Below are 26,844 nucleotides of genomic sequence, written 5' to 3' on the forward strand. Positions count from 1 at the left end.
TTTCACTCCCTACTGAGACTATCTGTCAAGAATCTATCTGTCTCAGCTTTAAATATGGGGAAGAACTCTGCCTCAACAGCTCTCTGTGGTATGGAGTTCTTTCAACCCTCTGAGAAAAGAAATTCCTCCACATCTCAGTTTTAAATTGACAGCCCTTATTTCACCCTGTGTCTGTGGTGATATCATTGGGTAGGCTGTTCTACCAGACTTTTCCAAAAGATTATGGAAACCTGAATTGCGTTGAGTGGAGATTCCTCTTTAAAGTTCAGAATATTTTGTTCCACTTGCACTGAGATTTACTGAATTACAGTTAGGAAAAACAGCAGTCAAGTGGAAACTCAGACCTGTAGCTTTCCAAGTAATTAAAAGAATTAAATGTGGTCATTTTTCTTGTGCATTATCTGCTAATGTTATCCAGAAAGGCTGAAAGAATTTCACTGTATATAGCTCCTTTCATGACCTCAGGATGTCTCAAATTGCTGTACAGTCACCTTTGAAATCTCATCACTGTGCAAAACAGGAAATGCTGCAGCCCATTTGTGCACAAGTTGATCCCACAAACATCTGTCTAGTAATGAGCACATGGCCTGCTTCTTCATAACGTGGGTTGAGATGTAAAGAAGATGGCCAGAAAATTGTGGAAATGGAAAAAAACAAAAACAATTTCCAGTTTGCGGGCTCCAACCACATTCTCTTTACTGTGGACATGCAATCCCTTTACATGTTCATTCGCCATCAGGATAGACTCAGGGCTCTCCCCTTCTTCCGGGGAAAAAGGCCTGAACTGTCCCCATCCACCACCACTCTCCTCCACCTCGCCGAGCTCAGCTTTACTCTAAACAGCTTCTGCTTTAATTCATCTCACTTTCTTCAGGTCGGAGGGCTGACCGTGGGTACCCAGGTGGGCCACGGTTATATCTGTCTCTTTGTAGGACACGTGGAACATTCCTTGTTCCAGTCCTATTATGGCCCCCACCCACAACTCTTCTTCGGGTACATCGATGATATCATCAGTGCTGCTTCCCTCTCTCGTCCAGAACTACAAAAGTTTATCAGTTTCAGTTCCGGTTTCTACCCCGCTCTCACCTTCACCTGATCCGTCTCTGACTCCTCCCTTCCTCAACATCTCTGTTCCCATTTCAGGGGATAGACTGGCCACCAATATGCACAGCAAACCAACCAAATCCCACAGTTACCTTGACTATATGTTCTCATACCTTACTTCCCGTACAGATCCTATTCCATTCTTCCCGTACCTTCGTCTCTGTCATATCTGCTGTGATGAAGCCAACTTCAACCACGGGGCCTATGAAATGTCTACCTCTTCCCCAACCAAGGATTCCTCAGCACCGTAGTTGACAGGGCCCTCAGCTGGTCCGACCCATCTCCCGCACTTCCACAACAGCGATAGGGTTCCCTTCGTCCTTACCTGCCATCCCACCAGCATCCACACCCAAAGGACCATTAGCCGGCATTTCTGTCACCTCCAGTGGGATGGCACCACCGGGCACATATTTCTCTCCCCTCTCTTGTCAGCCTTCACATGGACCGTTCCCTCCTGGACACCCTGGCCCAGTCTTTCTTCACCCCCAGCCGCCCCCAACAGCCCAATGGCACCTGCCCCTGCCAGCACAGAAGGTGTAACATCTGTCCGTTTGTTTCATCCCTCTTCAGTGCCCAAGCATGCCTTCCAGGGTGAAGCAGCGCTTTACCTGCACTTCACACAGTCTAGTCTATTGCATTCGCTGCTCACCATGTGGTCACCTCAATATTGGGGAGACAAACAATGGTCTGGATGGCTGCTTTGCAGAACACCTACATTCTGCCCACAAAAAAGAGCCTCCAGTTGCCTGCTACTTCTACGCTTCACCTTATTCCCTAATCAACATCTTTGTCTCAGCCTTCCTGCAAAACACCAGCGAAGCGAAGCTCAAGCTGGAAAAATAGCATCTCATTTTCTGCTTAGGAACTCTACAGCCTTCTGGGCTCAATATCAAGTTCAACAATTTTAGGGCTTGAGGTACCTTCTCCCTTGTCCTTAACCCAACCTCCATATATCAGGCCTTTTCATCACATGGTCTGCTATTTCAAACAACACATTGTTAGCCACTAATATTCCCCATTAGCGGCCATTCATTCTCCTTGGTTGACTATTATCGACTCCTTTGTCTGCCCAATTGTTCTTATTTCTCTTTGGGCTTTATCTCCACCTATCATTTGTTCCTTACCTCCTCCCAGCCAACCCTATCTTCTGCATTAAAAATCCTTTTCCTAGCTCCCATCGGTTCTGAAGAAGGGTCACTGGACCCAAAACATTAACTCTGCTTTCTTCACTGATGCCACCAGACCTGTTGAGATTTTCCAGTAATTTCTGTTTTTACTTCTAATTTCCAGCACCCGTAGTTCTTACGGTTTTTTATCATTGAAATGGAGAAAGTCAGATTAGAATAAATCCACTCATAAGGAAGACACAGATTGTTTACTATCTACAATAAAGCTCTCAGGTTTACATTTATCAAAGACTAACTGTCCATGAAGGTCTCACAAAATACATTCCAAGATGGTTATTAACCCTTCTGAGTGAGGCCTGTTAGTATTCTACATCATTTACCAAACAATTTATTATGTCAGACTAAAATTTAGAATATTGGAAGCAACTGCAGGCCAGTTTGGAAATTTAAATAAATCTAGACTCTAGAGTTCGTTCTCCTTTACAATTGTGCACAGAACGACGTTAAGAAAGTAAGACTGTTTAAACAGCAGTTTAAGGCTATCAGAGACTGCACAATCAAATTGCTGAGAAATGATCCTGATAGCTGTCCAAATTTAGGCCCTGTATGGTTGGCCAAGCTAAATACCAGTGAAATATAGACTATAGACAATTTTGTTTCTACTTAAGCCAGCAAAGGAGACAGCAATTCTACTTGGCCACAAATAACTTGTACCCAGCATCTTCACGTGTGATAAATCATGCTTCCTTCTTTCTCTTATTTAAATAATAAGTGTTGCATAGACACACAGAAGATAGGAGCAAGAGGAGGCCATTCGGCCCTACAAGCCTGCTCCACCATTCTTCCAGTGGCCTAATCCTGCTTTCTCCCCATAACCTTTGATACTATTTGCTCCAAGCGCTATATCTAGTCACATCTTCAATACATTAAATGCTTTGGCATCAATTACTTCCTCTGGTAATGAAGTCCACAGGCCCACCACTCTTTGGGTGAAGAAATCTCTCCTCATCTCCATCCTAAATGGTCTACCAGGTATTCTCAAACTGTGACCCCAGGTCTGGACACACCCACCATCAGGATCATCCTCCCTGCACCTACACTGTCTAATCCGTTTAAATTTTCTAAGTGTCCACGAGAGCCCCCCTCATTCATCTGAACTCTAGTGAAAGCAATCCCAACCTAGTCAATCTGTCCTCAAATTTCAGACCCGCCATCCCTGGAATCAGCCTGGTAAACCTTCGCTGCACTCCCTTGAGAGCGAGACCACCCTTCCTCAGAAAAGGAGACCATAACTGCAATCAGTGTTCTAGGTGTGGCCTCACCAAGGCCCTGTACAACTACAACAATGCACCCCTGGTCCTAAAGTGGGATTATGCTGTTGAGTCGGAAAGCAGTAGTAATGAAATGTTTCACAGGGGACACATTGTACTGTATCTCAATTGGTGAGTAACTATTCTGCACACAAAAATAACCCCACTTCCCCCAAACCTCAAGAACACAGATCTAGTGGCAATGAATGTGTGAGATACACTTTAATCAGAACTTTGGGAGGGCTGAGAGCACAGTGGAGTGGTGGAGTTGATGATAGAGATAAGTTTGAAGTTTAAGGCCACATTGAGGTAAATGGACTAGCAAAGAAGGAGAGAGTGGAAGAGCACGACAAGAACAGCAGGAGGCAAATGAGAATAGAAACAGAGGGGGAGAGTAATGTGAGAATTACAGGAAATGTGAGAGCACAGCCAAGATAAAAGGAACAGAAAAATTGAGAGAGAGAGAGAGAGAGAACTGCCCAACCAAGTAAGTATTGCAGTGTGGAGATAGTAGGAACTGTCGATGCTGGAGAACCTGAGATAACACCTTGTTTTGCAGTGTTCTGTTTTTTTCTTTAAGGTTGTGAGATGTGTCAAACTGACCTTGGAATCTGTAACATAATATTACTTATTAGATTAATAAACTAAACTAATTAGTCAATTGAACTAAAATAATCAATTCACAATTCATTTCATTTAATTTAGCAAATAAATATTTTAGATGGAAACATGGCAGGGCACCTCATTCTCTAGGAATGCGCATTCTGTTCCTTGTGGGAACTCTAGGATGCTTCTCATGTTCTGTACAACCAATCTACAGCAAGTGTGTCATCTGCAGGAACTCGGGCTCCAGATTTCACAATCTGACAGGTAGTTGGCTTTATTGTGGCACATCCTCAAGGCTGAGAGCTATGTAAATAGCATATTTCTAGACGTGATTATTCTATTGCATAAGGATGTGCCAACAGAAGGGGAATGGATGATGGTGAAGCACTGAAAGAGGCCTGGCGGGGTAGTGCAGGTCTACACTGAGGCGTAGATACTCTCATTCAATTTGGAATACTAATGTGAATGATGGGTATTGTAGCTACCAAGTGAAGTCATGACTCAAAGAGCTGAACACAGGTAAGAGTAAGTTTAGTTGGCAAAAATGACAGGGCATTCTCCAGTTCAGAGAACATGCAGAACTATGGCCATGGACAGCCTGTTACCCATCTGGTACCAAAAACAATGCAAAACACTCTGATGAGGGAAAATAAACAACCAGGAGTGCTGGTTTGTATGAGTACCCACAGAGGTAGAATGAGAAAGGCGGCCATGCAGGCAGATTTTAAGAAACTCGTAAAGATACTGGGTAACAGAATTGTTTTGTTAATAACGAAGAGACATGATAAAATCGAGGATATTATTACTGGAGAAGTCAGATTCCATGCTGAAATCTGGCTTGATTAATCACAATGTTCTTATTTAATGAGGTGGTCTATTGTTTAAATGCAACCACGTAATGCTGAATGTCTGGTTTTATTACTAAAACAGAAGTTTATTACTCAAAAGAAGAGGAAGTGAAATAGAATAAGCGAAATTGTTTATGTACAACCCAATTCTAAAGATTTCAAAATGCAATTATACACTCCCGTCTATCCCAATGCAATCACTTTACAGTACCCAAACACCAGAGAGAATTTCCTTCTCTCTCGTATCTATCTGTTTTTACTTAACTGTCTACTTCAAGTCTTGGCCTTGAAAGTCTGATAGCCTCTTCCTTAATTAATTATGCAACTGAGATTAAATTTTTGCAGCTTCAAATAACCCATTTAACTTTTTAACTTTTTTTGCAGCTTTCAACTAAAACCCTTACACCAGGACATTATATCCTGACTGTTCTGAACTAACTGCTTTTAGTTCTTCTATCCACTTTTAATCCTAACTCTACAAACTAAAATCAAAAGCTTTCCAATCTAAGGGATTTTCTCTTAAACAAAAAAATCAATCCCCTATTCTTCCAATTTAAGACCATAAGCCCATAATACATAGGAGTGAAAGTAAGGCCATTCGGCCCATCGAGTCCACTCTGCCATTTAGTCATGGCTGATGGGCATTTCAACTCCACTTACCCGCGCTCTCTCCATAGACCTAAATTCCTTGCAAGATCAAGAATTTATCAATCTATGCCTTGAAGACATTTAACGTCCCGGCCTCCACTGCGCTCCGTGGCAATCAATTCCACAGGCCCACTGCTCTCTGGTTGAAGAAATGTCTCCTCATTTCCATTCTAAATTGTCCCCCTCTAATCTTAAGGCTGTGCCCACAGGCCCTAGTCTCCCCGCCTAACAGAAACAACTTCCCAGCGTCCACCCTTTCTAAGCCATACATCATCTTGTAAGTTTCTATTAGATATCCCCTCAACCTTCCAAACTCTAATGAATACAATCCCAGGATCCTCACCTGTTCATCGTATGTTAGGCCTACCATTCCAGGGATCATCTGTTTGAATCTCCGCTGGACACGCTCCAGGGCCAGTATGTCCTTCCTGAGGTGTGGGGCCCAAAATTGGACACAGTATTCTAAATTTAGAAGCAAGTTTATTTATGCTGTCCAAGTGTAAAATCTCCAGAATACAAAAACATTTCTATTAGCACTCCAAGGACCATCTCTCTCTCTCTCTCTCTTGTTCTCACTTGCTCATGCTTTCATACAGTTTCAGAAAGGTATTGGATCCAGAAATACTGACATGTTAATCGTTAAATTTCCCCATACACATTGACCGAAAACCATATGCCACTAGTACAAAATCCACATGCAACTAGCTCAAAATACCAACTCTGAAATAAATTATATATACATATAAATTACTCATCTTAACTTTACTTTTTAAAGTGGGTACAGGAGCAGAGAGACTGGATGACTAATACGTGTATAAGTAAAATAAATTTTGTTTAAGTATATAATTTACACACCATAACCTTACTGATAGAATTTTAAAATTGTGTAAAGGAGCGGAACAACTGAATGACTAATACATGTATAAGTTATTCAAGGTGGCTAAAAAGTCATATAGGTTCCTTGGTGGTTTTTTAAAAACGTATAGTACAAAGCAATGAGGCATGCCAGACCTTTATAAAACAGTGGTTTGATGTCAACTGAAGAATGCGTGGAATTCTAGGCGTCACATTTTAAGAAGGATAAGAAGGATTCACAGAAGTAGCTCCAGGACTTTAGTTAGGTGAATTATTTTTTCTTTACGTCAACTCTAATTGTTAGAGAAGCTACTAATGAAACAAAAGACTGAAACCTGAGCATTTTGTCTGAAACACTTGTCTAAAATAAGTGAAGCATTGCCAACAACAATACAAGAGAGCATAGTTCAATCCAAGATATGTTCTCAGAGAAGTAAAACTTAAGTGGAGATCCTATAGAGGTGTTCAAAACCATGTGGGTTCTATACAGAGTAGATCGAGAGAAATTCTCTCCGTCCATGAAGTTTGGAAACCAGGGACATTGGGTAAAGTGGAATGGTAAAAGAACAAAAGGTGACTTGTGGAAAACCTTTCTTACGTAACAAGTAGTTTGAGATGTTTTTGAGATGTTTTTCTCTTACATAGAATGTGACCTTTGCTGGCAGGACCAGGAATAGTTGCGCATCCGTAAATTCCTATTGAACTGTATGCCTCACTCGGACATTTCAGGGCAAAGTTAAGAGGTAACTACATTGCTGTGGGTCTGCAGTCACATATGGACCAGACCAAGTAAGGATGGTAGATTTTCTTCCTCGAGGACCTGGTGGGTGTTTTTAGCAACAGGCAATGATTATTTTTGTTTCACCTTTACTAAAACTAGCTTTCAAATCCAGTTTTTATTTTGTTAACTGTATTTATGTTCCACTTCTTGCTGAAGTGGGATTTGAACCAGTGTCCCTCATGCAGTAGCCTTAGTCTCTAGATCGCTAACCTGGGACACTATATTGCTAACTTTGATTTCTAGCCCGCTAATCTAGTGTCAGTGCCACTGAATCACCATCTCCCTCTTTGGTGTGGATTGCACAGCCTGAGAGTATGGTGGGAGCAGTTTCAATTGCGGCTTTCTAAAGAGATTGGTTAAGCACCTGAAGAGAAAAGATTTGCAGAGCTAAGCTATGCTCCATCCTTGAAATTCATTAATAACCCAAGGAGTTCGATGTTATACAAAAACAGAAAGCTCTAGAGAAACTCAGATCTGGCGGCATCTGCAGAGAGAAAAATGGTTCTTTCTGACTAAGGGTTACAGGATTTGAAACAATAATTCTGTTTTTCTGATGCTGACACATCCACTGGGCTTCTCCAGCACTTTCTGCTTTTGTCTCGGATTTCCAGCAGTATCTGTTTTTCACATTGTAGAGTTTGGTGTCAGGGTGCAGTACTTTTGTTGTAAATCGAGGTCAAGTGGAACTTATTCTAAAATCAGAAATTGCTTCATTGCATTGATGCTAATTTTAATCATAATTATTGTTCACAACATTGGTAATAAATTCTGATCTTGTTTGTCTTAATTAATACATTGACCATTATCTTCTAGCTCATTTTCATCTTTATATTACTTTCCAGACCTTGGCTACATGCAGGAACATCACCAGTGTTCACTCTAAAACCCCATTCTTCTGTCTCCGCTCTCCTTACAGTTATCTCCATATGCCGTATTCGGGGATTTGGCAAAAAGGAGATCACTTAAGGAATAGGGCTAAGTGGAGCAGATAGAGGCTTATTAATCCCTAATCAGTGAAATAATGTTGTTTTCTGCATGGCAGGATCTACTGAAGCACACTCCTGACGATCACCCAGATCATCCATGCCTGCTCGCAGCACAGCGTTACATTAAGTTACTAGCTGAAAGGATAAACAAGGGGAAGAAGAATGCAGAGGAAGCAGAGAAAGAGGCTCGCATACTGCAAGAGATAGAATCCCATATAGAAGGCATGATGGATGTGCGTATCCATGAAGAGGTACAATTATTATACGCAAGCGCGAAGTTGTGACCAAAATTAATGTTTAGCAGGACTACGTATCACCAACATTGTCTAATATCTGACATAACAAGGTAGAGAGCTGTTTGAACACAGCAGGCCAAGCAGCATCAGAGGAGCAGGAAAGCTCACATTTCGGGTCAAGACTTACCCGAAACGAATTGTGTAAAGAGATATGTCTGTCAAATGACATCAAATGAAATCATAGCTTTGCGAAAACATGCAAGAAAAGTTTTCAACTTGCTGCCCAGGCATAAAGCTAGCAATGTACATTGGCCAGCCATTACCAAAGTTGATGTTTGATTATTCCCTTTGCTATTGTGCTAGGCATTGCCATCCCTTCAACGCTGAGTTCCCAGTTTGGTGGATATGATACTGAGCTGAAATACTTCAATAAAGAAATCAAAATGAACTTATCTGTGGTAGACAATAATATGTTGGCCCTTTTTGGCCATTCAAATTAGGGATGCTCTTGCCTTGGTAGTTATTTAGGATAAACCTAAACACTTACTGCAATATTATAGACAGTTGATATATGTGAAATATACATGTAATAAAATTATCATCCTGATGATCCAGGAAGAACTTTTTCTAGAGCTAAAAAAAATCGAATATCCATTGTGATGTTGTAAAGCTTCTTATGCTGTTCTGCTTGAAGTTTTCTTAGTTATTGTTACATTTCTCTCAGTGGTAGCGAGTCAAGGTTCAAAGGCCACATCGGAGATTTAAAGAAATAATCTTAGTCTCAGTTTGATAGCTCATATTCTTTCTTTATCATTCATAGTAAATAGACCAAACACCGTTGACCAAAAGGTGACAAAAAACAAGGAAAGAGTATCAGAGAATAGTGTAAATCGGGGGAACCAGGAGAGAGATGAAGAATGAAAAAGGAAAAGAAAATGTTATGATCCTGTTAGCGGTCATTAATCTTTTAAGGATCCATGCATTTCAGAATTACCTATCAAAATTACACCTCAAGATTTCATGATATTTTACAAACACAACTTATATTGTGTATAGAAAGAGAAAACAAGTACCATTAACATAACAGTAAAGCTTATAAAGACTTACCTTTGAACTCAGTTCTACTTTTTACTTAGTCACACCTCCCCAGAAAAAGAATTCCTTTATCTTATGAGTCTTGAAAGTTTGTTCGATTTCCCTGGGACCAACCTGAAAAGTCTGTGAGAGCTCTCTACATTCAGTCTGATTCACCAGCTTCCAAGATACAGATTTTGCGAGAATTCTCCTATTTGTTTTTGGTGAAGCAATCCTCCACCTTTCTTTAAAGCTTCACCACTCTGGATCCTAGAACTCAAGCATGAGTCTCCAAGGGATTCCTGAACAGTGGCCTAAAACATCCATGGTCTCCTACACCCCACTGCCACAGTTTTAAACTACAAAAATAGTGATTATTTCCAGAATTCTAACTGCAAGAAGGATAACTAACATCCATTGGGATTATTAGTTTAGGTTTCTCTCTTTGGTTTCCAGCTAAACAAATCTCCCAGCTGGTTATCCCCTTACCAACTTGATCTTATAATGAATATCACCTCCCAATCACAGGCTGTGCCACGGAAGATAGACCTTACATTTATTCCAATCCAATTATGGGAATCTTGGTTTATCTCTCAATTTCCACAGGCCTACGAGCTACAAAAGACTCACGCTGATACAGTCACTTTACTGCTTTCCAAACGTCAAACAATTCCCTTTCTGGCCATCTCTTGTTGGTTCTTGCTCTCTCAACCTGTTTTGCCTGCTGGCTCTGCACTAACTGAAATCATAGTGATAAGCTCAACATAAAGAATCTCCTTAAATGTCCTATCTCCATGGCATTGTGATGTTCCAGATAGAAACGCAAACTAATTAGCTTTCCATTTGAAAACTTTCCGTCTTCCTGGGAAACCACATGATTAACTTATCCTATACTGGAATAACTGTGGATGTCACATATCCTGTTCTTTTGTAAAGGAAGCCCACCTATCATTTTTAGACTCTCACCTTTTTGTTCTTGCCTTACCCACTAAACACAAGACACCTTGTATTTAATTAAAGTGCGTGCTAAATGTCTACCATGGCCTTTTCTCTCTGAGCTTGCATTAAATGGAGCATATAATTAAAAGGGATTAAAACGTATGAAACAGAATAAAAATGTATGAGAGATATCAAGATAAACACAAAATAACAATTATTTTTGAAGGAAAAGTGTAATTAAGGGCAACATGGGCTGTTGAAAAGTAGATACAGGTAATTTCACAAATGAAAATAAGAAAAGAACATTATCACTCTCAAATTAGGAAATGTCATTTTAGTTTGGAAATCTCCAAATGTGCTTTATGTACACAATTTGGAGTACTGGAACCCCAGAAAGATCTGTGCATCTCAACTATGCAGTGCAACAGGACGGAGATAATGCAAAAGAGAACCATATATCCAAATTTGTTGATGAAACAGAGGTTGGTGACATTGAAGCAGAGTAATCAGGAACTTCATAGTGTATTGATCTTGATAGATTAAGTGAGTCTGCAAAATGTGGAAGATTGGTTGCAGTGCAGAGATAAGTGTGAGGGATAAGTGTGAGGTGATCTCTCTTGGAACAAATAAGTATGCACCCAAGTATTTTTCAACTGGTAAAAAGTAGTAACCACGGGTTTGAGCTATAGAGAAAGGCTGGATAGGCAAGGACTTTTTTCACTGGAGCATTGGAGGTTGAGAGGTGAGCTTCTCGAAATATATAAAATTATAATGGGAACAGATATGGTTAATGGTAGTTGTCTTTTCCCTAGGATGGGGGATTTCAAAATTAGGGGGCACATTTTGAAGGTGAGAGCAGAAAGATTTAAAAAATGACAGGGGCAAATGTTTTAAACAGAAGGTGGTTCACGTGTGGAATGAACTTCCAGAGGAAGTAGTGGATATGGGTACAATTACAACATTTAAAAGACGTTTCTATAAATACACAAATAGAAAAGGGTTGGAGCGATGTGGGCCAGGAATAGGCAGGTGGGACTAGTTTAGTTTGGGATCAATTTCAGCATGGACTTGTTGGACAGAAGGGTCTGTTTGCAAGCTGTATGACTGTATGTGTTCTATAGAGACTTCAGGGCCTATGTGCATTGATGACTAAAATAAAATAGTCTGTGAAAAAGATCAATGAAATGAAATCTAATATAATTCTGGTATTTGTATCAAGAGAATTTGACTGTAGACAGGAAAGCTTTGCCAAAGCTGTAGAGGGCTGTGATTGGGCTATGCCTGTGGTATTGTGGAGAGTTCTGGATAATGTGTTTTGGGAAGGACATGATAGCCTTGGAATGTTATCAGGTTTTAGAGCTTAAATTATTAGATTATATTATCAAGGCTTCTATTTTCTGGAATATAGAAGATTAAGGAGTGATTTGATTGCAGTATTTAGCATTTTGAAAGGACTTAATATCTTTTCTGCTGATTGTGGAATCCAAGACAAATATGCATTATCTTCAACTCAGAGCCAAGCAATTTAGTGGGGGGAAGTGAGAAGAAGTTTGTTGGGCAAAAGTTGGTATAATTCTGGAACCCAGTCGCACAAAAGGCATTGTGTACAAGCTCAATTCATGATTTGAAAGCTGGCATTGCTAGATTTTTGTCATGTGTAGATAGGACAGGCATTAAAATACAAAACAGCCATAACTTCATTGAATGGCCAAACATGTTCAAGGTCTTGATGGTCTGCTCCTGCTTCCAGGCTCAAATGCCCCAAACCTCTTGCGAGAGACAATGATCTTATTATAATTTCAAATCTGTATTTTGCTTTTTCACCCTGCCTGGTTTCTCAGTGCTGCAACAGTGAATTTGCTTGTCTTGTTCTACAGCTTCTGGTTCCTCACAGAAAATTTTTAAGACAGGAAATGGTGACGGAAGTGGTAAGAATTTTTTCCAACTTTGCAACTGTTAACAGCTTTAACAACTGAATAACTGAAAGAAGTGATCTTGAATGAGATTGAGATCTTGTAATGGGATATTATGGGTCATCTTGAGCTGGAAAGAGAAATCTATCAGAGTAAGGAAGGATGTGAATAATGTGTAAACCTGTAGGTAGCAGACGAGCCTGCCCGTGAAAACCGCCCAGGGAAGTGCAGCCAGCCAGGAAACGGATGGGCAAAATGTCACCCCTATAAGTAAGTTCCAATGATTGGCTGGATCTCTCCTGTGCATGCTGATGAAATATTCACTAGTGAGATGGGAGAAAGAGGCTGCAAGAGAGGGTTTTGGAGGATGCTACAAGAGGGCTATGAAGAGCGAGAGGCTGCAAAGGTGAGATTATCGTATTAAAACTGTCAACAGAGAACTACTCAGCTAACTGGAGCCAGAAAAGCTTGAGTTCACAGGTAGAGATTTGCATGCATGGATGTGGAATCTCACATTTAAGGCTAGTTAAGTTCAAGAGCTACGATATGGGGAATTGACAAGATGATGCTATTTCAATGAATAATTGTTGTTTTGTTGTGAAACTTAAACCTGAGATTGAGATTTGTGATCAGTGAAGAAAGGTTGTAGCTACCTGGCTCAAATCTTCCAGCTTTAAATATATATGATGGAAATTCATTAGCTGCGACCTCACCAGTCTGTGAAAGGTGTGTTTAAGGTGGTGGTCTTTTGTGTCCATAACTGTGTGTGCATATGTTATTGTGAAAAGAAACTCTTATTGTGATACGCATTGTCTTGTCCCAATTTAAATCTGTGATGTCTAGCAAGTTAATGTTTTCCTTGAGTGTCATGGCTTTCTGTTTAATAGGGTTGATCATTATTAAAGATATTGATTAATTCTTCTAATTCTGCTACTGAGATTTCAAACACCCTACATGTTCACACAAATGTAAAAGGTATTGTTACAGTAACATAACAAATGATTTAGTGAGAGTAGAAAAGTTAAAAAGCAACTGCCACAGCTTGAAAGTAGACCTCAAAAAAATTGCAAGAACCCTTGAAAAAATATTTTCTGCCTTAGTTTACAATGGAATAATATATTAAATTAATGATTAGTGCTGCAAGGTTAAAAACTGGAAAAAAGAAAGGGTGGTTGATTGTCTAGCAGTATTATCATTAAACTATTAATCCAGAAATTTAGCTAATGTTCTGGAGCCCTGGGTTCAAATCCTGCCATGGCAGGTGGTGGAATTTGAACTCAGTTTAAAGAAAAGTCTAAAATTAAGAAGCTACCATTGCCAATGATCAGAAAGACCCATCTGGCTCACTAATGCCCTTCAGGGAAGGAAATCTGCCATCCTCACCTGGTCTACATGTGACTCCAGACACACAGAAAATTGGTTGACTCTCAACTGCCCTCTGAAATGGTCTAGCAAGCCACTTGGTTCAAGGGCAGCTAGGGACAAATAATAAATGCTGGCCAGCCAGCGCTGCCCATGTCCCACAAGTGAATGAAAATAAGGGCCACATCTTGCCATGTTAACGGAACCTCTATGTCCCTTGTCTTGCTGAGCTTTATGCCTGTTTCTCACCACTCCCCACATCTTTCCTACTCCCTTCTTATTCCCTAGCCAGCCGCCTGGTAACCATTAAGATTTCTAAGAGATCACACTCTCACCCTCATGCAATCTTAGACTTACTTTTTGACAACACAGACGTCAATGAAGGAAGACCAATCCAATGTTGTTGAATATTTGGATGGAACGGGCGAGTTACACTGGTGACTCTGGTGTGAAAGAATTATTGCATGTAACCATCTTAAATTTAAGCTTATCCTAACATAATTGAAAATGACACTTCTTAATGGTTACACCAATATGTTTCTGTTTTTGCCATTTCTTCTATGTACAGAAATCCGTTAGTAGCAAGAAGGAACGCTCGCTGTTTCTGTTCACAGACCTTCTGATTTGCACTACTTTGAAACGTAAAACTGGCTCTCTCCGACGGAGTTCTATGAGCTTGTGAGTGTGCAGTCTCTCTTGCATAGAAATGTTTACTTGTAGACAGAGTGTGCTTTGTCTTTTCCTGTTTTAAAAGGAATCTGCTATCAATTTTTAACTGATATCCAAGGTATTAAACTGATGTTTCAAGTATACTGCCAATTAAAGCAACAGCCGGAATTCAGTGCATTGCTTAGGATATGCAGCACAGTAACTGGACAATCAGCCTAATCAGTCCATGCCAGTCTGAATGTTCCTTTTGAGCCTTCCTGCCTTTCCTGTTCTAACTCTATCAGCAGGGTCTCTGGACTGCTTCACATAAACAACTGTCCTACTCTTAAAAGCTTTTACACTTTGCATTTTAGCTTGGAGTGAACAGTTGTGGTTCCATCAGCAATACCAGACAATGTGTTTCTGTTTGGTTTATACAACCAAAAACCAGGTTCACAAGAGATTTACCGGGTTGTTGCTGGGAATAGAGGTTTTGAGTTACAAGGGGAGGCTGGATAAACTGGGCCTTGTTTCACTGGAGCAAAGAAAGTTGAGGGATGACCTCATAGAGGTTTATATAATTATTAGGGATATAGATAAGGTGAATGGCAGGTGTCTTCTCCCTAGGGTGGGGGATTTCAAGACCAGGAGGCATATTTTTAAGGTGAGAGGAGAAAGATTTAAAAAAGACACGAGGGGCAGTTTTTTTCACAGAGTGGTTTATGTATGTTTTTAAACAGTGACCCTCCCTAATGCTATATTCTCCGATGAGGGGAAACATACTGTCCCCATCTGCTCTGTCAAACCTCCTTGAGATGTTATCAATCAAGTCACCTCCCACTGTTCTCTATTCCAGCAGATACAAGCCTGGCCTGTCCTACCTTTACCCATAAGGCAATACCCCCAATCCAAGTGTAATCTATTAAACCTGTTCCAAACTGCCTCCAATGGATTTATGTCTTAAATAAGGTGAAAATACTGTGTACAGCATTCCATCTCACTTGTGCTTTGTGCAGTTGAGGCATAACCTCCCTACTTTCATGTTCAATTCCCCTCATGTTAAACGTTAACATTCTCTTACCTATTCTAACTATGAGCTGGAGCTGCATACCAACCTTTTGTGATTTATGTCTGATACAGATCCAGCTGTACCTCAGAACTCCACAATCTCTCACCGGTTAGATAATATTCTTTTTCATTCTACCTGCCAAAAAGGATAGTTTCATCTTTCAAATTTGGCAATCATGTTCTCAATCCCTTTATGTAAGTCATTTGTGTAAGTTGTACAAAGGTAAGGTCCCAGCACTGAATTCCTGTAACACTCCTCATTCCATCTTGCCAACCTGAAAAATACCCATTTATGTCTACTCTTTGCTTCCTGTTAACCAGCCAATCACCCATCAATGCCAAGATGCTACCCTCTACATCATGAGCTTTTATTTTTCTGCAGTAACCTTTGATGTGGCAATGTATCAAGTGTCTTCTGAAGATCTAAATGTAGTGGAACCACCAGTTCTCTTTTATCCACTGCGCATGTTACTTCCTCAAAGAAGTCGAATAAATTGGTTAAACATGATTTCACTTTCACGAAACTACTTTGACCCTGATTATCTTGAACTTATTTAATAGACAACTTGACTGAAATTTGTAAGATCTTGGGCGTCTATGAGGAGGATATTACCTCTTGTTGGACAATCTAGAACTTGGGATCACTGTTGAAAAATAAAGCGTCACCCACTTAAGACAGAGATGAAGAGAATTTATTTTCTCACAGAGGATCAGTGTTTGATATTCTCTTGAACAAAGGTAGTGGCAACAGAGTCCTTGAATATTGTTTAAGACAGAAGTCGAGATAGTGTAATCAGTTCAGCTGTGATCTTATTGAATAAAAGAGCAGGTTTGAAGGGTTGACTTGGCTACTCCTACTTTTAATTCATATGTTTCTATATACTTGAATTTAATATCCTCTGTGGCCGATCAATTTATTTCTTTGAGTCAGTTGTTCAGGATTTTGAAATACTAGCCCAGGAGCGTAATTATTTTATTATGATACATGTGCAGTTGAAGCCAGAAATCTATAGGTGTTTGTCAATAATACATTGCTCATCCACATTGTTCAATTTTGAGTATTCACAAATGCAGTAACTACATTTTAAAGGTGTACTATGACATAATTATTTCTGAACTACCTTTCTGACCCAATGAATACTTTAAGCTTGGGGTATTATTCCATCATTTCCTTGCAAAAGCGTTAAAAAGTTATGCTTTTTAAAATGAACCTTTTCAACATTTATTTGTAATTTAACTTCCAGTTTCTTCCACATATATTTCTCAATCTTTATTTTTGGTTTATTAAAATTATTTGAAGTTCAGCTATAATTGGTGTTTTTTTTAATTCTTGATTTTCTGGCAGTGAGAATTCTTCCATCTGATTAACGGCCAGACTGCTTAATGACTTCACATAAATGACATTAGATTTGTAAGTCACATCAGATGAGGGAAAAGGCATATCAGCAAAGTCAGTATCAATGCTCTGGAGCTGCTAAATCTATGTGGGCTGTTTTTTTTTTGAGATCAATGCTGAACACCATCCCTTCACTGCTGACTGCAGAATGCAAACCAATATCATGTTACTTGTAATTCAGAAGTCCCACATATTTTTCTAGCAGCCAAGGAATCTACTTTTTAAAAAAAAAATTCAATAACAGAAATATCAGCCCATGGTTCGGAGTTGTGATGTCATATGGATTTTACCAGTGTGCGAGTATTTGGAACATGGCCCTCCAAGGTGACCAAAGTTCCTTTTACATTTGCTCACTTGCTTGTTAGTTGTGAAGACAAAACTCAGGCACCTAATTTGAAGTGTTCTGGTAACAACATCTGCTAAAAATAAGAATAAGGAACCTCACCTGGTATGTACCAGAAAATGGCAGAGAGTTGCTTCATTTTTCTTATATATGCTGGCAGTGTGGAAGGTCTAGGAAAATCTAATTCACCATCCAAACTCAGGTCATCCAGCAGTGAGTATTTAAAGCTGCTTTTCTAGATTTACCAACCCATGGCAGAGTTGGAGAAGCACATTGCCCATTATCAGTTCAGCCCTTACACATTGTAATGGTCTTCTAAAAGATGTTAGAGTATATTATCGTGACCCCTGCACTATGTTCATTTTGTTAAATTTAACCTCCACTAATTGTTTTCATTCTAATAGATACACAGCTGGGAGTGTGATTGATACTGCAAGCAAGTATAAATTCCTCTGGAAACTACCTTTGGAAGATTTGGATATTGTGAAAGGTCTGTGATAATTTGCAGCTCTAATTGTCATTAATGTATCCTAATTGGATATAATGCTAATGTAAAGCATAAGTCTCAGATTGTCATTAAGAACCATCCATGATAGAGGCTATCTACAGATTTAAAACAAATAAGTCAAAACATGCCTAAGATAAGTAGCCTAAAAGGACAATAGAGTTGTAGAAACATAGAAAGCCCATAATGTGAAGAAATGAACAGATAGAGACAGATGCACAATTCAGCAGGATGAAGCTTCAAGAGGCTCCTGTGATTTTCAAAAGGTTCAGTAACCGTTTTGAGTTTTGCAGTCTGTTTGAAGCATCAGACATACAACAATGTTCAAATCTGAAATAAACAGAAACATTTTGCAACCCGGTGAAGTAAGAATGCAACATTTTTCAGCATCATAGAGGCCTTGCACATCATCGTCGAACAATATGAGTTCTCACACTGGCTCTGCTGTTTGTATCTTGCTGTCTCTGTGTCTTTCAGTTCTACCCCTATTTCATTTCTTAACTTTTCTTCTCTCTGCCTAACTATCCTTTCTATTTCTTCCTCTCGTTTTCTCTATCCTTTCTTCTTTCCTCATTTGTGGATGCTAGGTGGTGGATGACATGGCAGGGACAGCAGCCACCAGTTTGCAGGCTCCATTTGGCATGGAGATTGGTAGGTAAGTATGGCAGTCAACAGTTCCCTTCTCACCTCCTGCTGCAATCACTCTTGCTTCCCCCTCTTTCATACTTTGGTTCTGCATTTTCAGTCAAGGTGCCACCTTTAAGATGAAATGTGAAAGTCAGGTCATAGAGATATACAGCACAGAAAAAGGCCCTTCAGCCCATTGAGTCTGCAGCAGTCAAAAACAACCGTCTCACTATTCTAATTCCATTTTCCAGCACTTGGCCCATCGTCTCGTCTTTCCTTGCGAAGGTTGTATCCACCATTCCAGGGTGACATGAAAGATTCACAGCACTTTTCAAAAAACAAAGCAACGGAGACTGTTTTCCTGAGTGCCCCACCAGAAATTAATCCTGTACCAACGTGCCTTAAAGCAACAAAGTAGTTATTTATTGCAAGGGATATGGGCCAAATGCTCACAACTGGGACAAGATTAATTTAGGATATCTGGTCAGCATGGACGAGTTAGAGCAAAGCCAAAAATAGAAATTGCTGGAAAAGTTCAGCATGTCTGGCAATGCCTGTGGAGAGAAATCAGAGTTAACATTTCGGGCCGAGTGACCCTTCCAATAGCATTCCATCATTTTGGCTCAGGGCTGCACCACTCCCCAGTTCCACTTCATCCTTAGAATTCTGAGGATGGGTCATTCGACCTGAAACGTTAACTCTGACTTCTGTCCACAGATGCTGCCAGAACTGCGGAGCTTTTCTAGCAATTTCTACTTTAGTCTCTGATTTACAGCATCCGCAGTTCTTTTGGTTTTTATTGAGTTAGACCAAAGAGCCTGTTTCCATGCCTAATGATTCTATGACTCAATACCTGTTTGTAGAAGCTTAGTTCACCCAAATTAGCTGCCACTAATTTCCCAAAGTGTAGCTGTGTTGGTTGGCAGCCTGAAGTTATAAGAATGTGCTGTGTTTTTATTAACTCCCCCTTCCTTCACTCTCCCATTCCCTTCTTTGATCGTCACTACCTCTTCCTCAATGAATTGCCGACTCATTTCTGCCCTTTCTCCACCAAACCCAGTGGATTCACCAGAAATGCAGCAGTCTGAAAATCAACATTCACCTCTAGATTAAAACTGATAGATTTCACATAAAGTTTGTTAAGCTGGTGCTAGAGCTTTCCCTGAGGGTAGCGGTTTCATTATTGATTTTAAAGCTGAGCCTATGGAACTTTATACTATGAGCAGACACTGAATGGCTTGTTATTGGGCTCTGTGTCAATGGGAATGACACACTTGCGTCACAGCATATGAATATAAATAGATTGAAGAGACTTCCTGCGGATGAAGATGCACGTGGCAGACAAACTGTGATCACAATTCATGGTTTAAACAAACACTTTGCACAGCTAGTTTTTCCTGGACGGGTTGCTATCCTAAAGATAGTTTACGGGGTGCCACTATGGGCTGACCAGGAGTCTCTCCTGCTTTTATCACATGCCATAGGCATGTTTGAAGGCTTTTCAGTTTGATAGCCTGTTTTGCTTTGTGATGAATAACCATTGATTTTTAGAATAGAATTCAAGCTCAGAGGGAGGGAACCTAGATATTGCATCACAAGACCACCCCACCAAATATACGTGTCATAAAATACGTATACTGAAGGCTCAGACATATTTGTCTTCCTTATCTCAGAAGACCAATTGTAAGCAAAGTTTCAGTAAGCAAAGCTAAATTATCATATAAATCGGCTTTCAAGTGTCAGGTGTCGTGTAAAAAAGGGTAGCTATTAAGCTGTGCTTTCTGTTGGTTCACAAGTTGAAAAATAGGAAGCAGACTATAGTAATTGGAATGAGAGCCAAGTGGATCTCATTAACTGTGCGATCCCTGATTGAGATCCCTGATGCACCCATGTAAATAAAGGGTGACTTGGTGACAGAATACCTGCGTCCTTTGAGTTATTTCATAAGCATTTATGAGTTACATGTAAGCCTTGCAGATGTTGTGATGCCAGCAGTGTTTGGGTGGCTAAAAGAAGATGGTCGCTAGAGGAATTTGAATGTATGTCCCTAGAAAGGGAACAGAATCCATCAGGTTTCAGCAAGACAAGAAACCACATTTCTTGAGGTTTGGTGCCTGAGACTACTTGATGTGCACAGAATTGTATATGCTAACTGAACTGTATCACACCCATTTCTCTTGTGCAACCACTGAATGCAAGCTTTCATGTATTTATTTTAAACCAATTAATAGGCAGTGAGACTCATGAAATTCGCCATTCCTCCACTACAAACAGTATTCAGGCACACATATTTTATATATTAAACCCCATTTTGCTGCTACTGGGAAATATCTTTTTGTATATATTTTCCCTCCCACAACTTTAGCCGCTGTTCAAATCCTTCAAAAGAAAATTACTTACAATCTAATAATTCTTCCAAGCAGACACATCTGCATCGGATTCGCATGAATTTTCTTGCTCCACAGATATAGCATCAACCGGTGACAGGAGCAAGCTCCCCAGTTACCCAATGACTGACCATAACTGGCTGGCTAATTCCAAAGGAACTTTTAGAAGCAGAAAGATGTTCTACCTGGAGATCCCCAAGATATTACAAGACAGCTTTCAGACACTCAGATATGTTCCTAGCTCTAAAACATCTCCTTTGCTCCCACCAAAGACACAAAATGTGCTTGAATGAGCTAAACACATTGTCATTTGCTGTTCTGTCCGACACAATAAAGGTCTGGCACTGTTGTATTGGTGCAAATTTAAGTACTGTCGTGGATTCAAGAACGCAAGGCTTTAGAATATACCAGAAACAAAGAATAGCAGATTGTGATACACTTGCTTCTGGTTTTCTTTGCACAAGGGCCTGGAATGCTGGGAAATGCATGAAGTGAGGATATGATTGTTGTCTGACAAGAACTTAGGATCCTTTATAATCTCACCTATTATGTGCATTGTAAACCTTAATATATCATAAAGCTTCTGTTGAAATAACATTTTTATGATGATTTGCAAAATATGGAATTCGTTTGAAGAATTTGGGTGTAAATTTGTACCAGTGCTAATTTTTAAATTAATTGTTCTAATATAAAATACGACAATGTTTGCATATTAATAAAGGATCCTGACAAAGTTTAAGACTTGTTCATTGCACACAAACTTTAAAATGAATTTGTTGGGTATTGCTTCTCCTAAGGGGAAGTATAGCACCCATCATCCCCCAGCTAAATTTATTGTGAGTCTTTGAATAACCTGTAGGCACATATAGTCATTTAAATTAATATTCGCCTGCGATATTTAATGGGTGATGTTCACTGGGTTGCAGATACATTTCATGTAACAAATAAATGGAACTAACTCATCGGCCAGATTGATTTGGCCCCAATACACACATTGCACAACTACACAAATGATCAATATCATGTTTGAATTTCAGTGCAATACCAGATATTTAGCTTGTACACTCCAACAATTTGTTGATTGAATCAATTAGCATATTCTTTCTGTTGCTTATTGTAGGCAGAGTGTGTATATTACTCAAGTAAGTTGCGCTTGCAAAATCTAAAACAAAATGCCTGCTTTTAAATATGATGTTATGGTTGGGCAACACATGCTGAATAATCCTGAGTGCAATAATAGCTACAATAACAACTATTTTAAGGTAAATAATTGAGCTTGTAACATGTCCCATTTACATGAGCCAGAAATGACAGATTTATATGCAGGGAGCCATTTACTGTAAATAAAAACAGATGTTCAAACTGTACACATTTTTTGAATTACCTAGTAGTTGAATAAACTTATATTCTACTGTTGTTTTCATGACAATGCCTCAGACAACCAAAGCCAACTTGCCAACCAAAATATTTTTGTGATCCTTTGAAATTTGGCATTCTTTTATTTGTCTCGATGAATGCCAAACAGTAACTTGAATAACTTGTCTCCCTTTTAAGCAATATTGACATTGGTACTATTGTAGTCTTTAAATTGTATCTTCTCCATTCTATGTTTGTAATTTCATTCTGGCCTCCAATCCTTTTAAAAACTGAGCACTCCCCCAACATAAACTCCTTGTGAATTCCCCTCTTTCTTCACTCATCAGTAATAATTGCTCTTTCAGCTATCTAGGTTTGAACCTTTGAAATTCCTTTCATCTCGACACCTCTCTCCCCTCCTTTAAGATACCCCTTAAGATTTTGGTCAGCCCCATTTCCATGGCTTATTTTTTAGCTTAGTGTCAATATTTATCCAAAAAAATGCCCCTGTGCAACTTGGTAGGAGCATTTTACCATGTCAAAGCTGGTACATATCTTCAAGTTGGTGTTGTATTGTCAAAAGTATTTCTGTTATTTTGATTGATCTCTAACTCTGATTTTAATTTGCAATGTGTGTTCTAGGGACATCCCAAGCCACAAACCGTGAAAACATTCAGAAAACTCTCAATCGACTGGAGGAAGATTTCAGTATCTTGAGTCAGATTAGCACGTTAGCAGAGACACTCAGTATTTCACACCAGGTATGAGATGTTGACATGTAAATGATGACTTTCTAAATAGTTTATTGATTCATAGAACATAGAACATAGAACAGTACAGCACAGAACAGGCCCTTCAGCCCACAATGTTGTGCCGACCATTGATCCTCATGGATGCACCCTCAAATTTCTGTGACCATATGCATGTCCAGCAGTCTCTTAAATGACCCCAATGACCTTGCTTCCACAACTGCTGCTGGCAACACATTCCATGCTCTCACAACTCTCTGCGTAAAGAACCTGCCTCTGACATCCCCTCTATACTTTCCACCAACCAGCTTAAAACTATGACCCCTCGTGCTAGCCATTTCTGCCCTGGGAAATAGTCTCTGGCTATCGACTCTATCTATGCCTCTCATTATCTTGTATACCTCAATTAGGTCCCCTCTCCTCCTCCTTTTCTCCAATGAAAAGAGACCGAGCTCAGTCAACCTCTCTTCATAAGATAAGCCCTCCAGTCCAGGCAGCATCCTGGTAAACCTCCTCTGAACCCTCTCCAAAGCATCCACATCTTTCCTATAATAGGGCGCCCAGAACTGGACGCAGTATTCCAAGTGCGGTCTAACCAAAGTTTTATAGAGCTGCAACAAGATCTCACGACTCTTAAACTCAATCCCCCTGTTAATGAAAGCCAAAACACCATATGCTTTCTTAACAACCCTGTCCACTTGGGTGGCCATTTTAAGGGATCTATGTATCTGCACACCAAGATCCCTCTGTTCCTCCACGCTGCCAAGAATCCTATCCTTAATCCTGTACTCAGCTTTCAAATTCGACCTTCCAAAATGCATCACCTCGCATTTATCCAGGTTGAACTCCATCTGCCACCTCTCAGCCCATCTCGACAAAATGCATCTAGAAATCAGAATCAGCAAATCCTTTATAGAATTGGTGAGTCCTCTTTAGCTAGGTTCATGACATTCAAATAGTGACTTATTCAACAGATCTATCACCAATGCCAACAGAGCCAGAAAAAGATTCCATTTTTAAAGTGAGGCCATTATAATGTTACACGGAGCTAGTTTAGGCCATTCAGTCCTTCAAGCCTGTTCCATTATTCAGTATGCTCATGGCTGACCCTCTACCTCAATGCTGTATTCCCACTTTGACCCCATGCACTTTGATGCCTTTAAAACCTGAAAATGTATCTATCTTTTTCTTACGTATATTCAGTGTTTTGGCCTCTATGTCTTCTGTGGTAGAGTATTCCACAGATTCATCCCCTTTAAGTGAAGTGGATTCATCAGTTCCTGATCTCAATTGTACATGGTTTTTCCAGTATCCTGACACTGTGTCCCCTTCACATAATACTCCAGGATCAAGGCCCTATGTATCTGCAGTAAGCCATCTCTACATCTGAACTCAAATCCTCTTGCAATTTGGTCAATATATCCTTCGCCTTCCTAATTAATTGTTTTATCTGCCTGTCTACTTTCTTCACTGGTGTACAAGGACACCCAGCATCAAATTGTGTAATTTCATAGAATCATAGAATCTTACAGTACAGGAGAGACCCTTCAGCCCATCAACACTGTACTGCCAAAAATATATTACTGCCTGCATTAGTCCCACTTTCCCATTCTAGGCCCATAGTCTTAAGTGTTGTAACGCTTAAAGTGCTCATCCAAGTATGTTTTAGAGATTGTGAGGTTTTCTGCCTCCATTACTCACCAAGGTAGAGCATTTTCAAGCCCTCACCACACTCTGGGTGATAAATGTTTTCCTCAATTCCCTTCATTTCTCCAACCTTTCAGTTTAAAATTATGCCCCATTGCCATTGACTCTTTTACTAAGGTGAACAGCTGCATTCCATGTCTATGCCCTTCAATCTTAAAGGTCTCAATCAAGTCCTCACTAAATCTTCACTGCTGCTAAGAAAAACAACCCAAGCTTACCTAGCCTCTCTTTGTAGCTGAAATGCTCCATCCCAGACAACAGCCTGGTGAATCTCCTCTGCACCACTGTAATCCAATCACATCCTTCCTATAGTGTGGTGAATAGACTTGTACACAGTATTCTAGCTGTGGCCTAACCAAAATTCTGGACAGCTCCAACATGCACTCCCTGCTCTTAAAATCGGTCCCAACTGATAAAGGCAAGTGTCTCATATGAGTTCTTAATAACCCAATTAACCTGTCCTGCCACCTTCAGGGATCTATGGAGAAACACTTCAAGATTTCCTTTCCTCTGAACTTCGTAGTGTCCTGCCGTTCAATGAGTACTCCCTTGTCTAATTCCTTCTTCCAAGGTGCATTACCACACACTTATCAAGGTTAACTACACATTCAGCCATGCTGTACTGCACCTACCATGCATTTGCTCACATACTCAATTTATCTAAATCACCTTGAAGCCTCATTGCATCTTCCTCACAATTAAAGCCAGTTCTATATCATCAGCAAACTTGGAAATATTGCATTGAGTTCCTTCATCCAGGTCACTTATATACATTGTGAATAGCTGGGAGCCAGGCTTTTATCCTTGTGATACCATCCTGGTCACTGCCTGCCACCCAGAAAAAGACCCATTTATTTATACTCTTTGTTTCCCGTCTGTCAACCATTTCTCAATCCATTACACTATACTCCCGTTACCCCTTGTGCTTTAACTTCGCCGGTCAATCTTATATGAGGACCTTATCAAAAGACTTCTTAAAATCCATATATACCACATTTACTTGTTCCCCCTCATCTATTCAACTAGTTACATCCTCAAAACCTCCAGTAGATTTAATAAGAATGATATGCCTTTCAATAAACTAATAGCAGCTTTGTCCAATTCTGTTAGTGTTTTCCAGATAGTGTATTATCACATCTTTCATGAAAGCTTCTAGCAGTTCCCTACTACAATGTTTGGCAAAATTGTCAGTAATGCTCTATTTATTCCTCTCCCTCTCTTTTTAAATAGTGGGGTTATATTTTCCATCCTCCAACTTGTAGGAACTTCTCCAGAATCTATACAATTTTGGATCCACTATTTCAAGGCCACTTCCTTTAGTGGACTGCACGGTACAGCTATCAGGCTGTGGGGATTTGTCAGCCTTTACCTCCATTAGCTTACCCAGCAGTATTTTCTTACAGTGTACTTCTTTCCCTCAATTCCACCCTCTCACTATGTTGGTCGTTTCTTTTAATGTTTCCAAGATATACAATCCCCATTATAAAGCCATTAGAAGTTTTTGTTACCAGTGCAAACAGCTAGTTGAAGCCGACTGAAGTCTTCGCTTTCCAGCCGTCTCCACCGATCACGAGAATCTGACTGAAATCAGCAAAATCAATCAGACAACTACAACCTTATGCTTATATGGACTATGTGTTGCTCAGATTATTGTTGCCTCTATGAAGCATATTCGGGTCAGAATCTGATTTTAGGACTCCTACACCTAGGTAAAGGTGTTGGCCCTGAGCATGCTCCTAATTATCCTGATGCTTCCCTCTCCATTGTGGAGAGGGTATATTTCATATTTCTTGCAATTTTCATGAAATTGGGCCAACATTTGTTTATAATGTGATTTACATTAACTCAGAGGTGTCATGAACTGAGTGGGATTCGCATGCCTTCATTGGTCAGAACATTGAGTATCGAAATTGGGATGTCATGTTGCAGCTGTACAGGACATTGGTGAGGCCTGTTTTTGTATACTGCGTACAATTCTGGTCACTTTTCTGTAGGATGGATGTCATTAAACTTGAGAGGGTGCAGAAAAGATTTACAAGGATATTGCCGGGACTGGAGAGTTTGAGATATAGGGACAGGCTGAAATGAGCTTGGGCTTTTCTCCCTGGAGTGTTGGGTGACTTTCTAGAGGCTGATAAAATCATTAGTAGCATGGATAGGGTGAATAGCCAAGGTCTGTGTTGATTTCCCAGGTTGGGGGAATCCAAAATCAGAGGACATAGGTTTAAGGTGAGAGGGGAAATATTTAAAAGGGACCTGAGGGGTAACT

General features: G+C 39.9%; 1 protein-coding gene across 3 annotated transcripts in view; it reads left to right on the plus strand.

The window, feature by feature from the left end:
- The window catches only part of LOC125453462 (rho guanine nucleotide exchange factor 17-like), a 457,467-nt gene that overhangs the window by 384,463 nt on the left and 46,160 nt on the right, over window positions 1-26,844 (plus strand). For 2 of the 3 annotated variants that reach the window (XM_048533100.2, XM_048533099.2), the window contains exons 6-10: window positions 8,322-8,516; window positions 12,392-12,442; window positions 14,358-14,467; window positions 17,649-17,734; window positions 22,762-22,880. In XM_048533100.2, the coding sequence (XP_048389057.1) occupies window positions 8,322-8,516; window positions 12,392-12,442; window positions 14,358-14,467; window positions 17,649-17,734; window positions 22,762-22,880 (561 nt within the window). The remainder of the gene's footprint in view (window positions 1-8,321; window positions 8,517-12,391; window positions 12,443-14,357; window positions 14,468-17,648; window positions 17,735-22,761; window positions 22,881-26,844) is intronic. The other variant, XM_048533101.2, reaches the window with a different exon arrangement.

The sequence above is a fragment of the Stegostoma tigrinum genome, chromosome 6, assembly GCF_030684315.1.
Source record: "Stegostoma tigrinum isolate sSteTig4 chromosome 6, sSteTig4.hap1, whole genome shotgun sequence".
In the NCBI taxonomy this organism is placed as follows: Eukaryota; Metazoa; Chordata; class Chondrichthyes; order Orectolobiformes; family Stegostomatidae; genus Stegostoma; species Stegostoma tigrinum.